At 30.7% G+C, this 21,674-nt stretch overlaps 2 protein-coding genes across 2 annotated transcripts; one reads left to right on the forward strand and one right to left on the reverse strand.

Annotated features, from left to right (window-relative positions):
• Window positions 1-1,078: 1,078 nt before the first annotated feature.
• Window positions 1,079-13,496, reverse strand: LOC113386127. Its single transcript, XM_026623929.1, has 9 exons — window positions 13,479-13,496; window positions 12,232-12,373; window positions 8,787-8,893; window positions 6,200-6,352; window positions 4,376-4,555; window positions 3,086-3,487; window positions 2,819-2,998; window positions 2,521-2,676; window positions 1,079-1,387 (listed from the first exon to the last, which is right to left on the reverse strand). Exons 1-9 carry the CDS (start codon window positions 13,494-13,496, stop codon window positions 1,079-1,081), a joined length of 1,647 nt encoding a protein of 548 aa, XP_026479714.1.
• Window positions 13,497-17,106: 3,610 nt separating this feature from the next.
• On the forward strand, window positions 17,107-18,234 carry LOC113386128 (zinc finger protein OZF-like). Its single transcript, XM_026623930.1, has one exon. It carries the CDS (start codon window positions 17,107-17,109, stop codon window positions 18,232-18,234), a length of 1,128 nt encoding a protein of 375 aa, XP_026479715.1.
• The last annotated feature ends 3,440 nt before the right edge of the window (window positions 18,235-21,674 follow it).

Here is a 21,674-nt window from a genome sequence, read left to right on the forward strand (position 1 = left end):
ATTATGTGATACACTTCATTTAAATAATAATCCTTTAATATAATATTGTTGACATTGATTAGAATATTAATACAATAACAGAAAGGATTGTTATAGATGTTGTATTCTAATCTAATCATTTTGAATTATAATTTGTTTTGCAGATTTAATATACTAGTTTTATGAAAAAAAGTGAAAAACCTCATCCATTTTCTATTTGTATAAATAATTAGATGATATCTTTATGCGTTTGGGTTGAAACATTGAACCAAATATATTTTGGCTTCTATATATATATATATATATATATATATATATATATATATATATATATATATATATATATATATATATATATATATATATATATATATATATCTGATTTAAACATATGTCTTAACTGCATATAAACATACAATCTGCATATATAATTTAATTTTATTAATTAAATAAGATTGAAGTTAATGCCACATTGCAGATTTTAGCAGGAAATATTATATTCAACATAACATGCCAAAGTCTGATGTGTGTGCATTTTATTACCTTAAATATCCGTCAATGATTTCTAAGTTTTTTTTCTAAATTTCAAATAATTTTTAAATTTAAATATATTTAAATCTAATAACACTCGGTGTTTTTTACAATAATTGTTAATGATTGCTAATTGTTTGCGGAAGTATGAATAATGAAATTGAATATCTTACTAATCTTTACTTAATTGGAAAAAGTTGGTGCTCTACATACAAATATTATGCATGACATATAAATGGATTAATTTACAACTAATAAATCCAGTATATGAGCTTTTCCAACTAGTATATAGTCATATATAAATTAGGCCCAACACAATTTAGGCTGTTAAAAAGCGTAATCTATTTGTCGGTAATCTTTATTTTTTTGAACCAACTAACATAATATGCCAATAACTTTTATTAAATATTTTTTTATTCAACGTTCTTACATCAAAGTAATTGACACCATAAAGTGGCAAAACTGCCTTGAAATGTTACTGTAATTGTTGGCATATTGACGAATGGTAGCATTTTCCATCAATGACAATTTGAAATATATAATGAATGGCAATAGTTTTATTATATTATTATTGATGTCCATATCCTAATTTAGCGTATCCTATTTGCGGAGAAGCCGCGTAGCTCTGCTGAGGCGCTGCTGCGTAGCCTGCCGGTGCTGCAGCATAAGTAGCAGGTACTGCTGCATAAGCATGCGTGGTGGCAGCTGGTTGTGGATGATATGCTGCTCCAGCAGAAAATTTACCAGCAGTGCCTGCTAAATACCCTGCTATATGTGAGCTTTGTGGTGCTCCGCTGTAAATAGCTTGTTGTGGTGCGGCAGCATAAATTTGTTGAGGTGGCGAGGCCGCTGCGTGATTGTCATATGCGGCGTATACCTGCGAAAATAACATTCATTTTATTTATTCCTGATGTACACTATGGATGCAGTCTTATCAGTGAAAGTAATCCGAATATAGGTAATTTGAAAATTTATGTAATGTTCATAAAACATTATGAATGATGGTAAAATTAATAGTTTATTTAAGTATATAATATTATACTTATTATCTTCTATATATATAAAAATAGGTCGGTTTTTCCTTCCTGACGAAATAACTCCAAAACGCACGAACCGATTTCGACAATTTTGCATTCGTTGGAAAGGTCTCGGGCTCCGCAAGGTTTATAGCTAAGAAAATTAGTGGTGAATGGCATCGTGCCCTAATGCAAATTGCTGGAACTTCACGCACCGTACTTAAAAATTCGAGTAATGACATTAGTGAGAATTATCAGAATTATGCTTGGTTAAGTCAACGATCAATTCTTGCCGCAAAGAATAATGATGTACACGCACTGAATTTCACCATTCAATCAAAACTTGCCGGCGATTTGGTGACATACCAATGATTCTGATTGGTCTTCCGTTTGACTTCAAACGACTTGTTATTGCGAACGCAAGGCCAACTGAAAATTGCAATTGCAATTTCCAGTTGGCCAGTGTTTGCGGGATAAATTTCAAATAGATTATTTAGAAAATCATTGTTTTTCACATGGGCAGTTATACGTTGCCTGTTCACGAGTTGGAAAACCATCCGCTTTGTTTGTGTTAACGTCAGACCAAAAAACAAAAAATGTGGTTTACCAAAGAGCACTTCAGTGAAACGGATAATTTGCGGATTCAGTTTCATTTACTTAGAGAAGTTCAACTAAAAAACACTTCATTTTTGTAATCGAAATAAATTCATTACTGTTGTATAATAAAATCAAATTTTTTTCTTTTCAAATATAAAACAAACAAAAATATTTCTTCATCTTTTTCACGAAACCATCTGGTGGCGAAACGGAGTTCGTCGGGTTTGCTAGTTAATATATATTTATAAATATAATCATAAAGTGACTGTGGGTTGACAATGTGATACTAAGATTTTATGAAATCTATACCATGTCAATATTTATCCGATTATTTGAAATATAACTGGCGAACTTTTTTTTAAGTGAATCAAAATTGAAAATATTTCTTTAATATTACCTGTGAGCCTCTGGGCATTGCGTAAATATGTCCTTGTGGAGATGAAAACAGGGTATAAGCTCCTCCTGCTGGCGGATGGGAGTATGCTGACGCCTGTTGACCTGAGTAGCCAGCGGCTGGTGCTTGTGAAAATGCCACTTGTGGTATATATGCGACCTATTCAATTTTTTGTTATTTTCATAATATCTGGATGTCAAAATACGCAAATATACAAAAAGGAATAAAAATATTGTTGGAAACGTTATTTTTAAATACGTCTTGGAATTCATTATATTAAAAATTTAAATAATAATATTACTTTTGATGCGCCTGCGCCTGCAATTCCTTGTGAGTATTGAAATTGAGGTGCGGCTGGTCCACCTCTATGCCCAGAAGATCCTAATCCTTGAGAAAAGCTGGCATACGACACAGCACCTTGCCCATGTCCAGAAGCACCGCCAACTGATATGGCTTTAGTTGCTGCTTGTTGCGGATAGGCCTAGTTGAAAATTTCGTGTTATCTCATGGATTTTTTTTTCAAATTGGGATATGATCTTGTACAAATTTCATAAACGAGGATATATACCGTTTGGATCAAGGCCGGCTGTGAATATCCTCCCAACTTAGCACCAATACCCGCATGTGTCGTGTCGTAACCTCCAGCTGATGCATAATACTGCGCTGCTGGAGCAGCTTTAGCTAACGCTACCGGAGCGGGCGCGTAGTACTGTCCGATTGGACTCGCTCCTTTGGCAATTGCTATGGGTGTGGCATAATACTGGCCAACTGGACCAGGTCTAGCGAGAGATACGGGCGAAGCCGCATAGTATTGCCCAGCCGGTCCACCAGCACCTTTGCCTAAAGCTGCCAGGGCTGGTGCGCTATAAGCACCTTGAGCGGCTTGTGCAATCAAGTATTGCTGCTGATATCCATGTTGGGCAGCAGCAGGGCCCGCGTGACTGTAACCTTGTTGAGGTGATGCATATCCCTATAAATACATATCATTTTATTTTGTATAAAGGGTATGGGCGTGTTTCCATACAGAATTGGCCCCACCCTGGTATTTAAATTATTTTGATGCCATTTTATAGGTATTTTCGAGAAAATTCGATATACCAAATTTCAAATCCGTAGCTCATCATTTGGCCGAGATATCAGTGAAAACATGTGAAAGTGGCCTCTTTTTTCAAACTCGCTTTTTGTCGGTATTATAAAAGATATCGAAATAAAATTAACGTTGTTCTATTCGCATTGGTCTTGACTATATTATTTATAATGAATAATGTTAAAAAATTGTCATTTACTTACATGGATATTCTACGGGTTCCGCGTGTACTACCTTCGGTTTTTTCAACTTTTTATAAAAAGTTCCACTTCGATTTAAATATAATTTTGGATAATAAAAGTAAAATATACAGGCTTTAAAATGATGCTATTTAGAAAGTAGTCAAATTAACCGTACTGGTCGAAAATTTCAAATAAAAACTTATTTCCAACTTTTCATCCAGTAAATAACAATTTTTTAACATTATTCATTATAAATAATATAGTCAAGACCAATGCGAATAGAACCACGTTAATTTTATTTCGATATCTTTTATAATACCAATAAAAAGCGAGTTTGAAAAAAGGGGCCACTTTCACATATTTTCACTGATATCTCGGCCAAAATTTGGTATATCGAATTTTTTCGAAAATACCTATAAAAAGGCATCTAAATAATTTAAATACCAGGGTGGGGCCAATTCTGTATGGAAACACGCCCATACCCTTTGCCAAATGTTTTATAATTTTTGTTGAAAGATTTTGCAGTTACAGAAATACAATAAATAAATAACTGAGGTGTCAAATAAAATCTTATGGGAAAATGATTTACCTGAGGCAAAGCATATCCTTGAGGCGCATATGCCTGAGGTGCCACGGCGTATGCTTGATGCTGTGATGCCAAAGCGTAACCTGGGTGACCCTGAGATTGCACGGGGAATGCTTGGCCGATGTAACCTTGTTGGCCTCCATACCCCAATTTTCCCAGATCGATTGCAGGAATCAGATTTACCTTTGGAGAAGTTTATTCAATGATTATATTTCTATACAACGGTAAGTTAACGGTGCATGCTTTGAATATTACTATGAAACACACATACTAATGCTTGTAAAATTATTAATTGATGTTGCAAACAAATTTTAACGTAAAATGAAATGACTTGTGTAATAATTAAATATTAATCATTATTATTTGTTTGAAAATAATAATTTAATGCATATAATGTAAATTTAACAACTGATAAACCAGTACCAGAGCACATGCGTATGTACAATTCGGGTAGTTCATAAAATAAATCATAAAAGTTATGAATCAAATAAATACACAATGCTTTTATAATTAGTAATTATTAGTTTTTATTAGTAATTTTTCATTATACCCAAATCCAAAGATGTTCAAATAATGCGCATTTATGCTATAAGTATATAAAAGCATCCAGTTTAGTATTATTATATTTGCCCAAAGCCTTACAAATCTTTAGAAATTGGATTCAAAATGTTTAGATTTGTGACGCGTTCTGATAACAGAGCTAACTATTTATGATTCATGATCAAAATGATGATATTATAGTTCAGTCATTTGGTCGTTTTGCCGGTACAGTACTCCGTGAATTCTGAAAAAATGGTAATCTTATAGATTTCGAGGTGCTCTTTACGAAAATCAACTTTGCCACCACAAACTTGAACGGCAAGCTGCCGCCATATTGGAAAAATGGCGTCAAAAAACAGCTTTTTTAAAATATCTCCTTTTTGGCTTATTCTACGATAAAAGTATTATTTTACGAATTAAACTAGATAAAATTTCCTATAATTCTTTAGAAAACCGTTTCTTTTGTAAAATTGATAGTTTGACAGTACGGCCGCCTCAAAGTCTTTGCTGCTCTCGCCGTAGTATTAAATCTCTCCATATATGACAGCACTTTGAACTTGACCACATTCTTTCTAATAAATAAATATTTTCAATGTTAAATTAAGCGAATAAGATCTAGAAATAAAATTATTCAAATATTTTTCTGTTTTTTTTTGCTGATTTTTTAACAATTCATGCTCCTTACTTATAGCTAATTTGCCATTGAAGTGTTAAAAAATCAGCTAAAAAACAGAAAAATGTTTGAATTATTTTATTTCAAGATCTCATTCGCTTAATTTAACATTGAAAATATTTATTTATTAGAGAGAATGTGGTCAAGTTCAAAGTGCTGTCATATAAGGAGAGATTTGATACTACGGCGAGAGCAGCAAATACTTTGAGGCGGCCGTACTCTCAAACTCAAACTATCAATTTTACGAAAAAACGGTTTTCTAAAGAATTGTAGGAAATTTTATCTAGCTTCATTCGTACATAGATACTTTTACTGTAGAATCAGCCAGAAAGGAGATATTTTAAAAAAGCTGTTTTTTGACGCCATTTTTCCAATATGACGGCAACTTGCCGTTCAAATTTGAGGTGGAAAAGTTGATTTTCGTAAAAAGCACCTCGAAATCCATAAGATTACCAATTTTCAGAATTCCCGGAGTACTGTACCGGGAACAGCCTTTTTTTGCACCAGATGACTGGACTATTATGTTACTACTATTTTCATACTCATATATTACGTTATTGCATTTAAATCTGAATGTTTTAACTTGTATTTTCTTGATTTCTGATTGCTATTACCTTCGTAAATATTTGGCCTGCATACTGCTGAGGGCCTGCTGGTTGTGGCGAATAGGCTAATTGTTGCTGAGGAGCTGCATATGCAGCTATCTTAAGCTGAGGCGGAGAGGTAGCGTAAGCGAGTGGCGATATGCTAGTTTTAGTTCCGAAACCCTTAAAATAAGTTTTAGTAAAGCTAAATCACGTCTTAATTAAAATTGGAAAAATACTTATATACTTCTTAGATATTGGAATCAGCTGTATAGAATTCAACGACGCAATCGTATAGATATTTCAGATAACTTCAAATGTATCTATTTGTAAGATTGTCAAAATGTCGTTAAAATATCAAAAGAATACAATTTTGCATGTATGAATCGATATTTATATACAAGTTCATAAAACTTTACAAATCATCAATTTACAAGCAATGGCACAAATCAGAATGAAGCAACCGTATCCAGTAATTTTAGAAATCTATTGAAAATATTATTAATCAATTTAATTCATATAACCATATGCTGACTATAGGAACATATTCAAATTATTCCAAGTTTTTGTCATTATAGTATTTTTCCACGTATAAAAGTTGTAAAATATTTGTTTTTGTGAGTTTATTTCTTTAATATCAGAAAAGAACTATTAAACAAATTATATCATAAAAAATATTATAAAGGTTATATATTTACAAGTTTAATACTATTTTCAAACAGCATTGCATCCATGCTTATTTATTGATGATAGCATCCATACTGAAGTTATAACTAATTTTTTTTTATAGCAATCCTATTTTTTTTTAATTTGTTGGTTAACTTGATTTCATGTAATATTTTCAAAATTAACTCTTCGCCCTCTTGAAGCTGTAATAAATCTGTTTTGTGAGTTTATTTCTTTAATATTAAAAAGGCATTAAAAAATTTACGCCGTAAAACAATATTATAAAGGTCGGATATTTACAAGTTTTATAGTGTTTTTAAACAGCATTGCATTCATACTGAAGTTATAACTATTTTTTTTTTATTAGCAATCCTATAATTTTTTTTTAATCTGTTGGATAACTTGATTTCATGTAATATTTTTAAAATAAACTCTTCGCCTATGTTGAAGCTTTAATAAATCTGTCTTGTGAGTTTATTTCTTTAATATTTAAAAATCATTGAAAAAATTACGCCATAAAATAATATTAGAAAGGTCGGATATTTACAAGTTCTATACTATATTTTCAAACAGCATTGCTTCCATACTAAAGTTATAATTACTTTCTTTTTGTTAATAATGCTATACAGATAACTTCCGCATAACACGGTACTTTTATAACACGGATTCGCTCTAACACGGTTTAAGGATTGAGACTACCCCCCTCATAACACGGTACTTTCGGGTTAGCATAACACGGTTTAAGAATTGAGGAAAGATTTAATAAAATAAGAAATATAGTAAAACCTATGAAAAGCAAACTTCATTTAATTTAGAATTACTACAATCGTACAATAGCTCAATAAATATGATAAAACGAGTGCAAAACATATAATTTGATATATATTTTATTAGAGCGCGTACGTTCTATCGAAAAAAATTCTAGGATTATCTATAATATATTAAAAATATTAAAGATAATAATGATATATAAAATAATTCTTTAAATAGAATGAACATAAAAGTTTAATAACGATTACTTTACATGTGTTAAATATATAAATATCATTTTGCTAAAAGCAAGTAATCGCAAATATAATTTTATTTTCAAAAAATAATGCACGGATTTGGAAATAGTATAGAAAACTGCTCAAAGGACGAGAATATTAAAAATCATGATATTATGTTTTTTTGAATTCTTGGAATGTAACCCCTGTTTTTACTAGTTCTTTGTCCCTTATAACACGGATTTGCATAACACGCTAGTTTTCAGGAAGTAACTACCTTGTTGTACGGGAGTTATCTGTAATTTATTATCTGCTGGGTAAGTTGATATCATATATGTAATATTTTCAAAATAAACGCTTAACTGTGCTTAACTAACAATTTCAAGAGACATCTCAATAAATAGGAATATTTCAATGTAAATAGATTATCTAATGACTGCAACCCTTAAAAGTAAACTTTTAGTTATGTGTTTATTATTTTGTTTAAAGACGCCTAAAATGTACTTGGATGAATAATTGTCCATTTTTTTTTCTTAAAAAAGTTAGTTTGAAAAATAATATTTTTAGTGGTGGTAATTCTGACTGACAATATGACGCCATTTTGACTGACAACTTATATGTGACACCTTCAAACACGTGCATTGCGCATTTGCAAGTATTGGGCCGATGAATTTGTACCGTTATTCAATCGAACACGATAATAATATTTTATTCGGTATTTAGTACTTTGATTCAGTAAAACCATTTTATCTTTCGTTGCACCTAAATGTATGTAAAACCTAGCAATGCCTCGAAAGCAAAAGATGTAAATACGTTTGTACATCAGTGTAAACGGAAAACTGTTTATAGTGGTTCGTAATTAAGTTCAAAACTAATTAATGTGTGATTTGTTGTAATTTACATGTGTAAATATCTTGTGAAATTTGTAGTGATTTATTAATGAATATGTGTGTAATTCGCCAAACCTGTGCAGCAGCTATTGTTGTGGCTTTCGAGGTTCCTTGAGCATAGGCCGCTGGCGTGCTGGCTGTGCCAAATGGTTCGGAAGTGTGTCCTACAGGTGATGTACTGGCTAAAAAATAAGAAACACGTAATTAATTATTGAATAAACTGATTTTTATATTCTTCCGTCTGTGATATATTTTACATTATCTGCGGCTAAATTTTTTTTTTGAAGGGTTGTTTTCCAAAATTTGTCTGAATTTGCATGCATCTCACCTACGAAGGGTTCCTATTTTTTTACAGATGAAGAGTTAATTCAATTTTTAATAGTTTGGCACTTCCCGAAGGAGAAGTTTATGTTTTCATAAAAAAATCCGACTTGCTAATTTTGTTTTCTCGACGGTTCAAGCCATTCTGAATCGAATGAGACCAAATTTGGAAAAAGTATGTGCGTGTGTGTGTATGTGAACAGATTTTTTGCCGTAAATCGACGTTTTCTCAAAAACGGCTGGGCCGATTTCAAAAATTTAAAAGCCATTTGATGTATCTTGATGAGGTCTATCGTTTATCAGTTTTGTGGGACAATCGGCCGAGACGTTTCTTTGTAAATAGCAAAAAAGTGAAAAAAAATTCATTCACGTTTTAGCCCGCAATTCTGAATCGATTTTGAAAATTCAAAAACCGTTCGAAAGATATTATTGGAAATCGTGCTGATTAGTTTTTGGTAAAGATCGGCCGGGCCGTTTTCTTGTAATAAAGTTTTTCTTGAAAAAAAATTGACGATATTTATAATTTTTTTTGATTGTAGATATCATAGTTTTGTAGATCATACTAAAATATTACGGCCCTACGACAAGTCGTTTGATTTTAAAAATTCGTCAAAGTTTGCAAAAATTAGTATCGTTATTTTGGCATTTGTCAAAATTAGACCTTTGATTGACGTTTTCTCAAAAACGCCTGAACCGATTTCATAAATTTAAAAGCCATTTGATGTATCTCGATGAGGACTATAGTTAGAAAACGGCTCTGTAGATTTTCACATAAAACTGATCAGTATCTTTCAATAACTAATATCTTTTGAACAGTTCTTGATTTTTTAAAATCGATTCGGTAGAATGAGCTTGAATGTGGACGAAAAGTTTAACACTTTTTTCCAAATTTCAAAGAAACGGCTCGGCCGATCGTCGCACAAAAGTGACAAGCGATAGTCCTCATTGAGACACATCAAATGGTTTTTAACTTCCCGTAGGGCAAGTTATAGTAATCGCAAAAAAATCGAAAATGAAAATTTTTATATATCTTTACGTTTCAGAGGTTTCTGAACATTTTGGCATACCTTAGAAAAAATGGATGTATGTGTGTGTGTGTGTGTGTGTGTGTGTGTGTATGTGTGTGTGTATGTATGTATGTGTGTGTATGTATGTGCGGATACAAATTTTCGTCGACGATTTCGGGAACACGGATCAACCGATTTGAATAATTCAAAAACATTCGATCCGTATTGATAAGGAGACGTGCTGATTAGTTTTTGGCAAAGGCAGGTCAAGCCGTTCCGAAGATACGGGGTAAAAAGTTCCGAAAACGGTAACTCAGTTTTTAAGAGAACGGAGCGTCCGATTTTAATAATTCAAAAAACATTTTATTTGTATTGACAAGATGAAGAATCGATACAACTTTCATGAAGGTAGGTCCAGCGGTTTCGGAGATATAGAGGAAAAAGTAAAAAAATGAGCCATTTGGCGGTCAAAAATGATCATTAGACATATGCACATCAAATTATCAGACATTTTATAGAGATTTTAACAATAAGTATACATTTTGTTAACATTCCTATCGGTTCCGTACCAATGCTTATGCGTTAGACAGCGACGCGGCGCTTACGCGCTTTATATTTTGTTCCTAGGTAGTTAAAGCAGTACGATTGCTTTAAAAAAAAATTCCGATCTTCCACAATATGTCAAAATAAAGAAAAAAAAATTTTTTTCAAAAAAAAAAAAAAAAATAAAAAAAAAATTTTTTTAAAATATTTTTTTTTTCAAAAAAAACTAATTTTTTGTCCAATTCATAGTTTCTCAAAAATCTTATTTTTTAAAACTAATTTTTTTTCAAAAATGTTAATCGTTTTAAAAAATAATAATAATTTTTGGTACGGGAAGTTCCAGCAATTTGCCTTAAGGCACGATGCCCTAATTGCCTTAAGACAGAATTCCACTTACAGCTAGTTAAATTTCTGAAATCGGTTCAGGCATTTTTGAGCAATCGTCGATGAAAGGTCTAATTTTGACAAATGCCTAAAAAACGATACTAATTTTTGCAAACTTTGACGAATTTTTAAAGCTAAACGAATTGTCGTAGGGCCGTAATATTTTAGTATGATCTAGAAGACTATGGTATCTACCGTCAAAAAAATAATCATAAAATTCGTCAAAATTTTTTTTTAACACTTTATTACAAGAAAACGGCCCGGCGGATCTTCTCCAAAAACTAATCAGCACGATTGCCAACCAATATCTTTCGAACGGTTTTTGAATTTTCAAAATCGATTCAGAATTGCGAGCTAAAACGTAGACGAAATTTTTTTCACTTTTCTGCAATTTACAATGAAACGGCTCGGCCGATTGTCGCATAAAACTCTAGTCCTCGTCGAGATACATCGAATGGCTTTTAAATTTTTGAAATCGGTCTAGCCGTTTCTGAGAAATCGTCGATTTACGGCAAAAAATCTGTTCACATACACATACACACACACACATACTTTTTCCAAATTTGGTCTCATTCGATTCAGAATGGCTTGAAACGTCGAGAAAACATAAAATTAGCGCATCGGATTTTTTATGAAAACATAAACTTCTCCTTCGGGAAGTTAAAAAGTGAAAAATAATGCCATTTGTGGGTCAAAACTGAATATTAGATATATTTACATCATATTATCAGATTTTTTATAAAGATTATAATAATATGTACAAATTTTGTGTACATTTATATGGGTTCCGTACCAATGTTAACGCGTTAGACGACTACGCGGCGCTCACGCGCTTTTGATATTTCGAATCCAAATGCAGTGCGATTGCTTAAAAAAAATGTTCAAAATTTTCAAAATAAATCGAAATACAAAGAAAATCAAAATATTAAAAAATCAATTTTTTCAGAAAATTCAAATTTTTTCAAAAATTTCAAAATTTCTCAAAAATTCAATTTTTTCCAAGTTTTGCGAAATTTTTTTTTAATAACTTAGTTTTCGGTACGGGACGTTCCAGCAATTTTCCAAGTTCCTTTAAAATTACATAAAATCGATCATAAAGAATCAGAATTATTGGGGCAACAAAGATGGTCTCATTATTATTTCTAACCTCTTGTAATTAATTGTAAGGTAAGGCGGAGATCGAAGGCGATCGTCGACTATCACTACTGAACTATTTTCTATCTAGCATTCGTTGTGATCTTTTAAACAGTTTTTCTTCGAGTTACCTTGGCCTGCGTAACCGAGCGGTGGCGACGAGGTTTCCGCAACTCCGCGCTTTTCCTGACTTTTTCCATTCGCCGGCGCTACTTGTTTGGCTTCCTCGCACAATGCCCAGCATGATAATAGAAGCACTAACGATGTAGTTCTCTGAAATAATTTCAATAAAATATAATCATTATAAAGGTAGGGGGCATTAATTAACTTAGATCCATTAACCACGTGGGGTTTTAAGGGGGAGAGGGGTCTGACAAAAAATCACGAAATATCACTTGGGGGAGGGAGGGGTATAGTAAGATATCACGTGTATTTATTTTTTAACTGATTTAAAAAAAATCAAATATTTTCAACAAAAAAAATAAAAAAAATACAGTTTTATCACGTAACTAAAAATACACGTGATGTTTGGTGGGGCAGAGGGGGTAATTTTGAATATTACCATGTATCACCAAGGGGGGGTCCAAAACTCCTTAAAAACTCGCTCACGTGATTAATGGATGCCCCCTTATATCTCTAGCTCTTCATCTAGATCAGTTTTGTAAGTGTAAATATCTTTTACTGAATATGTGTACAATTTGGCAAACCTGAGCTGTGCAGCTATTGTTGTTGCTTTAGAAGTTTCTTATCAACTTATAAGTTAATTAAGAATATACATTTAATTCTATAAGGAAGCTAGATTTGAGTATTGTTTGCTATTGTTGTTGCTTTAGAAGTTTCTTATCAACTTATAAATTAATTAAGAATATACATTTAATTCTATAAAATGCCATGAGCAAATTTAGAAAAACCTACCGAGTGCAGTAAATCTTTGTCGACAAAATCAATAAAAATTTTGATTTAGAATTTAGGATTTAACTAATTAGACTAAAAACTAAACAATGCGATTTTTAATCGATATGTTTCTTCAAACTTAAAATATTTGTAATTGTATTAATTACAGTGCAAAAATACATGCTTGTAAAGGGTCCGCCATCTATTTTTTTTTGGGAGCCATTTAGATTTTTTTCGCAGCCATTTAAGTGTTAGACAGCCATTTGAGCGTTTTCAAAAAAAGTTGGTCCATTATTAACTGGAAGAATTGTACTTTCTAATAAAAAAAGAAATTTTAAAAAATATCCAGTAGTTTTTTATAGCATTTTCAAAAAAAAAAATATTTGGCGGACCCTATATTTGTATGCCATAAAATGTCCATTATTTCATACTTTAATAATTTTTTATAATTTTTTCCATAGAAGTAGTATATATTAGAATAGACCTTAAATTCTATAGCCATGTTGAAAACGAAAAAAAAATAACAAAATTACAATTAACATATTGATTACTTTTGCAAAATCTAATCAGCATAATTCTTAACGAATATCTTTGGAATAGTTTTTAATCTTTCAAAATCGGTTCATGATCTTTCGCAAAAATGAGAACGAAATATCTAGCAGTTTTCTGCTAATTCTAAAGAAACGGGCGATCTTCTCCTAAAACTAATTATCGTTAGTATTTTTTTTGAACCTCATCAGATGGATGGTTTTTAATTTTCTAAAATTGGTTCGCCCGTTTTTTAGAAAAATGTCGATGAGAGCTTGTAACTCTTATGATTATTACTAAGTTAGGAATCCTAACATTTATAAATTTAAAAATCATATCACATCAATTTTTTATTTTATTTTTATTTTAAATTTTATTCGAACAGCGATCAGAACTTATGTGTTCTATAAGCTGTTGTGATGAATCTCTTACAAACTACGTTTGTTTTATTACAGATGGCAACCCAAACAGTTGTCACATCCCTGTATGATAATTTTTTATTACAATCTCTGTAATAGGGCAAGAATGGTGCAAGAATGCTGGGTGAGGGCTATTTTCACTTGGAAACATATTGCTATTTTTATTTCCAAGTGAAAATCGTTGTCACTGTTGCCTGACAACAGGCTGCTCGAAGTAGGTATCGAACCCGGGACCTCTGAAACAAGTCCCGTCGCTCTTAACAGCTTACGTATGGGCGAGACACTTATCGTAACTATTTTTAGTAATTTTTAATATAGGTAATAGGTTCTTCAAAGATGGTTATCATAAAGTATTATGATAATCATCGACAAAAATCCAAATATCAATTATGAACAAACGGCCCCGAAGATCTTTACCATTTTGAGCAGACACTGAATTTTTAAGCCCGGTTCAGGAATTTGTACCAAAACATGGAAGTTTAGCCACGCATACTCATACTTTTTTTCATAATGGTCTCAAAAGTTTCAAGATGACTTGAAGTATTAATAAGCATTCAACCCATTTTTACTATTGCTATATAGTAATTTTTCATTCGGCATTCAATGCGTTTAATTATATTGTTTTGCAAATCAGGTAATCTTTGATTATGCCGTGCGATGTTGTTTATATGGTAGGTCGTTACGTACGCTGCACCCATTTTACTTTCATTTCAACGGTAATCTCTCGAAGGTATCATTTAAATGATTCCGTCATACGGAACAGATTTTGCTTGTCGGAAAATTTGCAATGATCAATCCACAATCGCTTTCTGCACGATTCGCTACAAATATGCATATTCGTATATCCGCACAATATTCAATTGTTTTTATTATTGCACAGTTTTATTAAAAAAAACACAATTCCACTATAAAATTCATGTAGGAAAAGTAAAATTTATAGCACGAACCAATTTATTGTACAATGAATTGTTTATAAAATGCGGATGTTGTTGCCCACCGGTTGGCGTTTGTTGAGCCTATATCGAAGTTTTTCGATATAGACTACTATTTATGCTAAATGACTGAATATAATTTAAAGTAACAAATATTATATTTAAGTTTTACTTATATTTTATTCATATTATTCTATTTATATTTATTCCTTTCTATAAATATATAGTTTTTTCGTTTTTGAACCATGTATTAAATTTTGTTAAATTTTCTTCATAATTAACTTACTATTAGTAAAAATAAGCTCTTGTGCCAGACAGTCGAAAAATTCGTCATCATAATTTTTGGTAACTTTCGTCTAAATGGAAGTTACTATTATGTGAAATTATTATTATGTGAGATGCTATTTTAACCCTTCGGAATTTTGAATTCGACAATTTTTCCATTCATAACAAACTGTTTAATATAAGCATATTCGTCATTTATATTATTTTCAGATATTTGATGGGTAGTTGTAATTAATTTTCCATAGGGTAAGTTGTAGTAATCGCAAAAAATCGAAATTGAAAATTTTTAAATATCTTTGCGTTTCAAAGGTTTCTGAATATTTTGGCATACCTTAGAAAAAAATGGATATATGTGTGTGTGCGGATACAATTTTTTGTCGACGATTTCGGAAACACCGATTAACCGATTTGATTAATTCAAAAAACATTCGATTTGTATTGATAAGAAGACATGCTGATTAGTTTTTGGCGAATGCAGGTCTAGCCGTTCCGAAAATACGGCGCAAAAAGTGAAACATTTTACTTGTATTGACAAGATGAAGAACTGATTAAATTTTTGGAAAAGCAGGTGTAGCGGTTTCGGAGATCTATTAAAAAAAGGTAAAAAATGCCATTTGCAAAAAATTGCACATTAAATTATCATCAGATACTTCATTGAGATTTTAAGACGCGGGTTGGTATTTCGTCTCAATGCAGCTAAAGCAGAGCGATTGCTTTGAAAAAAAAAGTTCAAAATTTCCAAAATATTTCATAATAAAAACAAACAGTTTTTCAAAAGTATTTCTTTTTCCTAAAAAGTATTTTTTTTCAAAAATTTAAAACTTCTCAAAAAACTAAATTTTTCAGAGTCTAAAAAGATTTTAATTTTTTTTTATAAAATTTAATTTTTGGTACGGGAAGTTCCAGCAAATTGCCTTAAGGCACGATGCCATAAACACCACTAGTTTTATTATCAAATAAGTATGCAAAGTTTAAACCCAAACTTTTCAACATCCGGAACCAATATTGCCAATGTTGCAATATTTCAACATCCGGGACACAAGGTGGAAATCCGGGACTCTCCCGGCTAAACCGGGACGTATAGCCAACTTAATAGAAGCAAATATTTCATTTTCAAATATTGCGGTTAATGTAATAACATATCATTTCATAATCATAAATTATTAATTCTCAGATAACCGATTTTAGCACCCTGGTCTATTTCCTGTAAATTTGAATAAAAATATGAAATTGAATCTTTGAATTTTGTTACAAATTGAACTAGTTGATAGTTTTATGCAAATTACCAAATTTCAATTATTATTAAATAAATTATTACGACAAATTTCGGAAAGTTTTTTTTAACTTGCTTGTTAGTCGCATTTAATAATGATGAATAATATGATTATTAAACTTGATTGTTTAGAAAGAATTCACCAAGATAATCTTTCAAATTTGAAATTCGTCGGCCATTATTGAATTTACGTTATTCTTGGGAGTATGTCAAAACTTTTAGGTTATGTTAAGTTAGGTTATTAGTTGACGTTTCTGGTATTTTCTATTTTATTTTAAATTTGTATTTTCGATTTAGGATATTTATTGTAATTATCAATAACATGTTGTAAACGATTTTCTTAATATTTTTCAAATATCATGTGACATCAAATGCGTATGTAATGAATGCCGATTGATTGCATCGGCACCTACATTTCAAATTTTAATATTGTTTGTATAGAACTATTAATTATAAGTTTTTTTAGAACGAATACTTTTACTCTAGACGAATACTTCTTTTAAAAAAATGGACCTCGATTATCTTGATATGTGTAGACTATGCTTGAGTAAACAGAACGTAACATTTGATATATTCACTCAAAATCTATCAGGAATAATAAATAAACTATTACCAAATAAGATCTTAGAAAATGACAAATTACCTAAACTGATGTGTGATTCTTGCAATTCGAAAATGGTAATGATATCCAAATTCAGCAAAACTGTGTGCGATGCCAATGAATATTTTCAGAAATGTTTAGATTTGGATACACATAACATTAAATCTTTTATACAAGAAAGTAATAATAATAAAACTATGAATGAACTTACAGCTGATGACGTGATACAAAACTTATCACAAATTGAAGGATTACATATTGAGAAAATTTCAAATGTTTGTGATACTTCATTAAATAGAGATACTCAATCACAAGCAGATGAAACAGAGACAGGAGTTGTACTGAAAAAAATTACGTCTTACAAAAATATAATTTACTTTCCAGAAAATGATAAAACTGATTTTATTGATGAATGTGATCCTATTCCTACTGAAGAAAGCATTAGTACCGAAAATCAGAAGGTATCAAAAGACAGTAGTGGTGAAATTGCTAAAAACAAAAATGAAAATGGAAAAGACACTATAAATAAGAAAAAGTCAACAATTTCACCCAAAAAAAATATTAGAAAAGTAATTGAAATAAAAGCCACATCAACATTCATGTGCATGCACTGTCGAAATAGATTCTCATGTTACGAAAAGTTAAAAGAACATATGACTTCGAACAATGATTGTAAAACTAAGAAACTCACCTGTAAAATTTGTGGAAAGGTTTCAAATGACAAAAAATCATTGTATCAACATACTGTATCACACAAAGAAAAGGAAATATGTATATGTGAAGAATGCGGTAAAAGTTATTCAAACATTTTTAGCTTGGAGAGTCATAAAGCTAATGTGCATGGAGAAACAGAAGAATTATATGGTAGTTTGTATAAATGCAAAATTTGCAGTCTGACTTTTAATAAAAAAAGAGATTTATTTTTGCATGTAAATAGTCACACAAAAGAGCAGGTCCATTTATGTGATACATGCGGAAAATGTTTTTCTGCAGCAGATAATTTAAGAGCCCATTTACGAATACATTCTGAGATAAAACCATTTGTTTGTGAAATTTGTGACAAACAATTCCGAACAAAATTGGCATTAGTGCAACATTCTTATAGTCATTCAGGATATAAGCCATTTGCTTGTGAAGTTTGTAATAAAAAATTTAGTAAAAAATCTTCGCTCACATGCCATATGAAGCGTCATACAAAATAATTTGGAAAATATGATAAGAGATTTGAAATTTATTTTGATTGTTATAGATGAAACAAGGATGGATTATTATTTTGATATTGACATAATGATGCCATTTAAGATATAATTATATGTATATCTTACTTTATTTTGTGATATGCTATGCAATTCTTAGAGAGTTATTCGTTTATTTAATTTATTTTATGTAAGAATATTTTAATTAACTATTACCACTATTGTACTATTTGATAGATACTTCATGGATAGTTTTATTTATTATAATGCATTCTAAATGAATTCTTTACAAAGCAAAGAAAATCATCTATATCAACTGATATATTATAACACGTGGATAAATAATAAAAAAAAAACTGCACTTAAATAATCAACTATAGAGAAAGCGAAAAGCTCTGTCGAGATAATATATTTGTAATTTCTGGCACATTACATGATTTACTAGTTCAAATTTAATTTAATAGTCAAGAATCTAAAAAACCTATTCCAACTTTGTTTCATAGAGTTTATACAATACAATACAGTCACAAATAGATTGTTTGCAAAAATAATTTTTAAAATGCAGAGATATATTTGAGGATTCTTTGTGGGCTATTAACTATTTAGTTCATCAGTTAATTAAGATCCGAAGAGAAAATATAAGTTCAGCCTAAAATTAATTTGTTTAATCAATTTGAACACTGACAACAATCCTTTATAAATATTTATTCAAACTACAATTATTATTATTTTTAATTACCTATTGCTTATATTTATTAATTTTACTTATGTTTTATTTCAATTTTACTTCATATGACTGCATAGTTTAATTTATTTTATAAAAATCGAAAAGGCTGGGTAACCTTTCAGAACTAGTTTGATAATTTACATTTATCCTAAAATAACTGAAGGTTTCTTCTGTAAAAACAGATTGTAATGGTAAATACAAAAATACAGACTATCTTCATAAATACATAAAATACTTTTAATATTTTTTTCCAGATTACGAGTGCAATAAGCTGTTTTAATGACTTTTTTTAATTATGTGACCTTTTTCTGAAGGCAACCCAATGGTCGGCATGTCTCTATTTGATGTATTTATTAGTTTTCTCTAATACCGATGCTTTTTATATTAAACATAAGTTGTGATTTTAACTAGCAGAATAATAATCTACGCAAAACTACTCAGTGGTCTTATATAGATATTTCTATGTATTCCTCCAGATTTTTTTAACTGCTTTATAACTTTGATGATCGAGATTTTCCAAACAGGCGTGCAGATTGCGAGTATATATAATTGAAAGTGATTCATTTCACTTGCAAACAGTTTATTTATCACACGGTCAGTTCTATTTACTTTCACTATGCAATAGCATTTCGAAGAAAACAAAATATTTTCAGAATAGTTTTCAAGATTAAACAACAATAGCATCAGCTTTGAGATGACTTATGTAGTTTTTGAATTAATGGCCAGATTTAGTGTAGTCAATAAATGATTTCAAATTTTAAGTATATATATCCAGTGCAGCTAAGCATATTGATCATTTTAATACTTTTTTCAATTTAGAAAGCTGATCTAAGATTTTACATAATATCTTGATAAATCTTACATGCATACTTACATAAAACTAAAGCAATATCTTCTTTAATTTCATATCAAGGAAGTGTGTTATGAATTAGAAATTCATGTTGTGATCAGAGCGAATATAAATTAATAAATCCCCGATCATAATTATTCCAAGCTCTTTGTGTCGAAACACAATTTACAATTTCTATTATGCCATACAAGGAAATATAACTGCATACTATTGCAGAAGGATCAAAGCACCATGTTGGAACTTGAATATACAGATTATTTGAAATTAACAAAAGATTGAGACTATTCTGATTTGCACATGAGTCATTTGAATAATGACAAGTTGTTTTTAATTAAAAAATGGGTAACATTTAACATTTAATCGAATTTTATAGATTTTGTATTGTTACATGTAAGTTCTTACCCAGCATTGCATTTGTGAACTTTAGCGTCCCAGAAGCTGGTGCAGCTTGCCGGTTACGAAACGAAAACTGTTAATTATGTTTTTGAACAGTTTTTGATTTTTTTAAATCGATTCAGAATTGAGAGCTAAAACGAGGAAGAAACGGCTTGCTGATCATCGCGCAAAATTGATAAACGATAGTCCTCATCGAGATACATCGCATGACTTTTAAATTTTTGAAGTCGCTTCAGCCATTTTTGAGAAAACGTCGATTTACGGCAAAAAATCTGTTCACACAAACACACATACTTTTTCCAAATTTGGTCTCATGCGATTCAGAATGACTTGAAACGTCGAGAAAACATAAAATTAGCGAATCGGATTTTTTTATGAAAACTGAAGACGCCCGGCACAATGTTTATTAAAAAAGTCAATTAAAAATCACTACACACGGACACTTTACTATCTCGAAGAACCAGATATAATTAATTATCAAAAAGGCTATATCAGACCTGAAATAACATAGAACTGAATGGAAAATAATAACTAGTTCAGAATTATTTTATAGAAATGTACTGTATTTAATTTTAGTAAATTGTATTAGATGTTATCAGGTCAAGGTATACGTACAGAATGAATAATTTCTTATAACTAGCTTATAATACCTACAGTAGGGTAGGAAATTATTTTATTATGTCAGGTAGAGAGAGATTAATAAATTTGTGAGGCTCGAACATGCCGCCACGTTTGAAAAAACAATGGGAGATTAATTTAGTTCAGTATTAGACTTATCCTTCGGGAAGTTAGTACTAAAATATTATAGGCCTGCGGCCAGTGGTTTCATTGTAAAAATTCCAAGTTTGGATTAATGATCCTCAAATTGAATTGTCACAAGTTCTAACCGTAATGACTTAAAGATAAATGCCACTTACACCTAGTACAGATAAATTTGTTGAATTTTCTCGATAGTGAAAATATCTCTATATAATAAACATAAAATAATATTAGGTTGTCAAATATCTCCCTTCCGCTTTTTTGCTCTTGGTTTATAATACAAAAAGGCGAAAGGGAGATATTTGACAATCTTATATGAATTTAATCCAAACTATTTGATTCCATTAGAAAGTTATCTTTCGATTATTCCGAAAGAAAGATCAGAATTCAATTCTTCAAAGTTGATGCAGTTGATAATTTATCGTTTCTGCTAGTGAATTCCTGTGCAATATAAATGACTTGGCGTTCTCACGAGCAATCATCCATTATTGAATAATGTTTCCTACACCTATATAATATAATAATCGAAAGTACGCCTACTTTATAATGTACTCATTCAGATATTAGATCAAGTCGATTATGATGTGCCCATAGAACACTACATTAATATTGATACGAATAGAATTAAGTAATGTAGCGCGGTAAATACAATAGATATACAAAATAAAAAAAAATCTGTAAAAAGTTACACAAAAAATATCGAATGATATATTA

This window comes from Ctenocephalides felis, unplaced genomic scaffold (genome assembly GCF_003426905.1).
Source record: "Ctenocephalides felis isolate EL2017-DRISC unplaced genomic scaffold, ASM342690v1 CF-g0.4_SCAFFOLD_03571, whole genome shotgun sequence".
Lineage (NCBI taxonomy): Eukaryota > Metazoa > Arthropoda > Insecta > Siphonaptera > Pulicidae > Ctenocephalides > Ctenocephalides felis.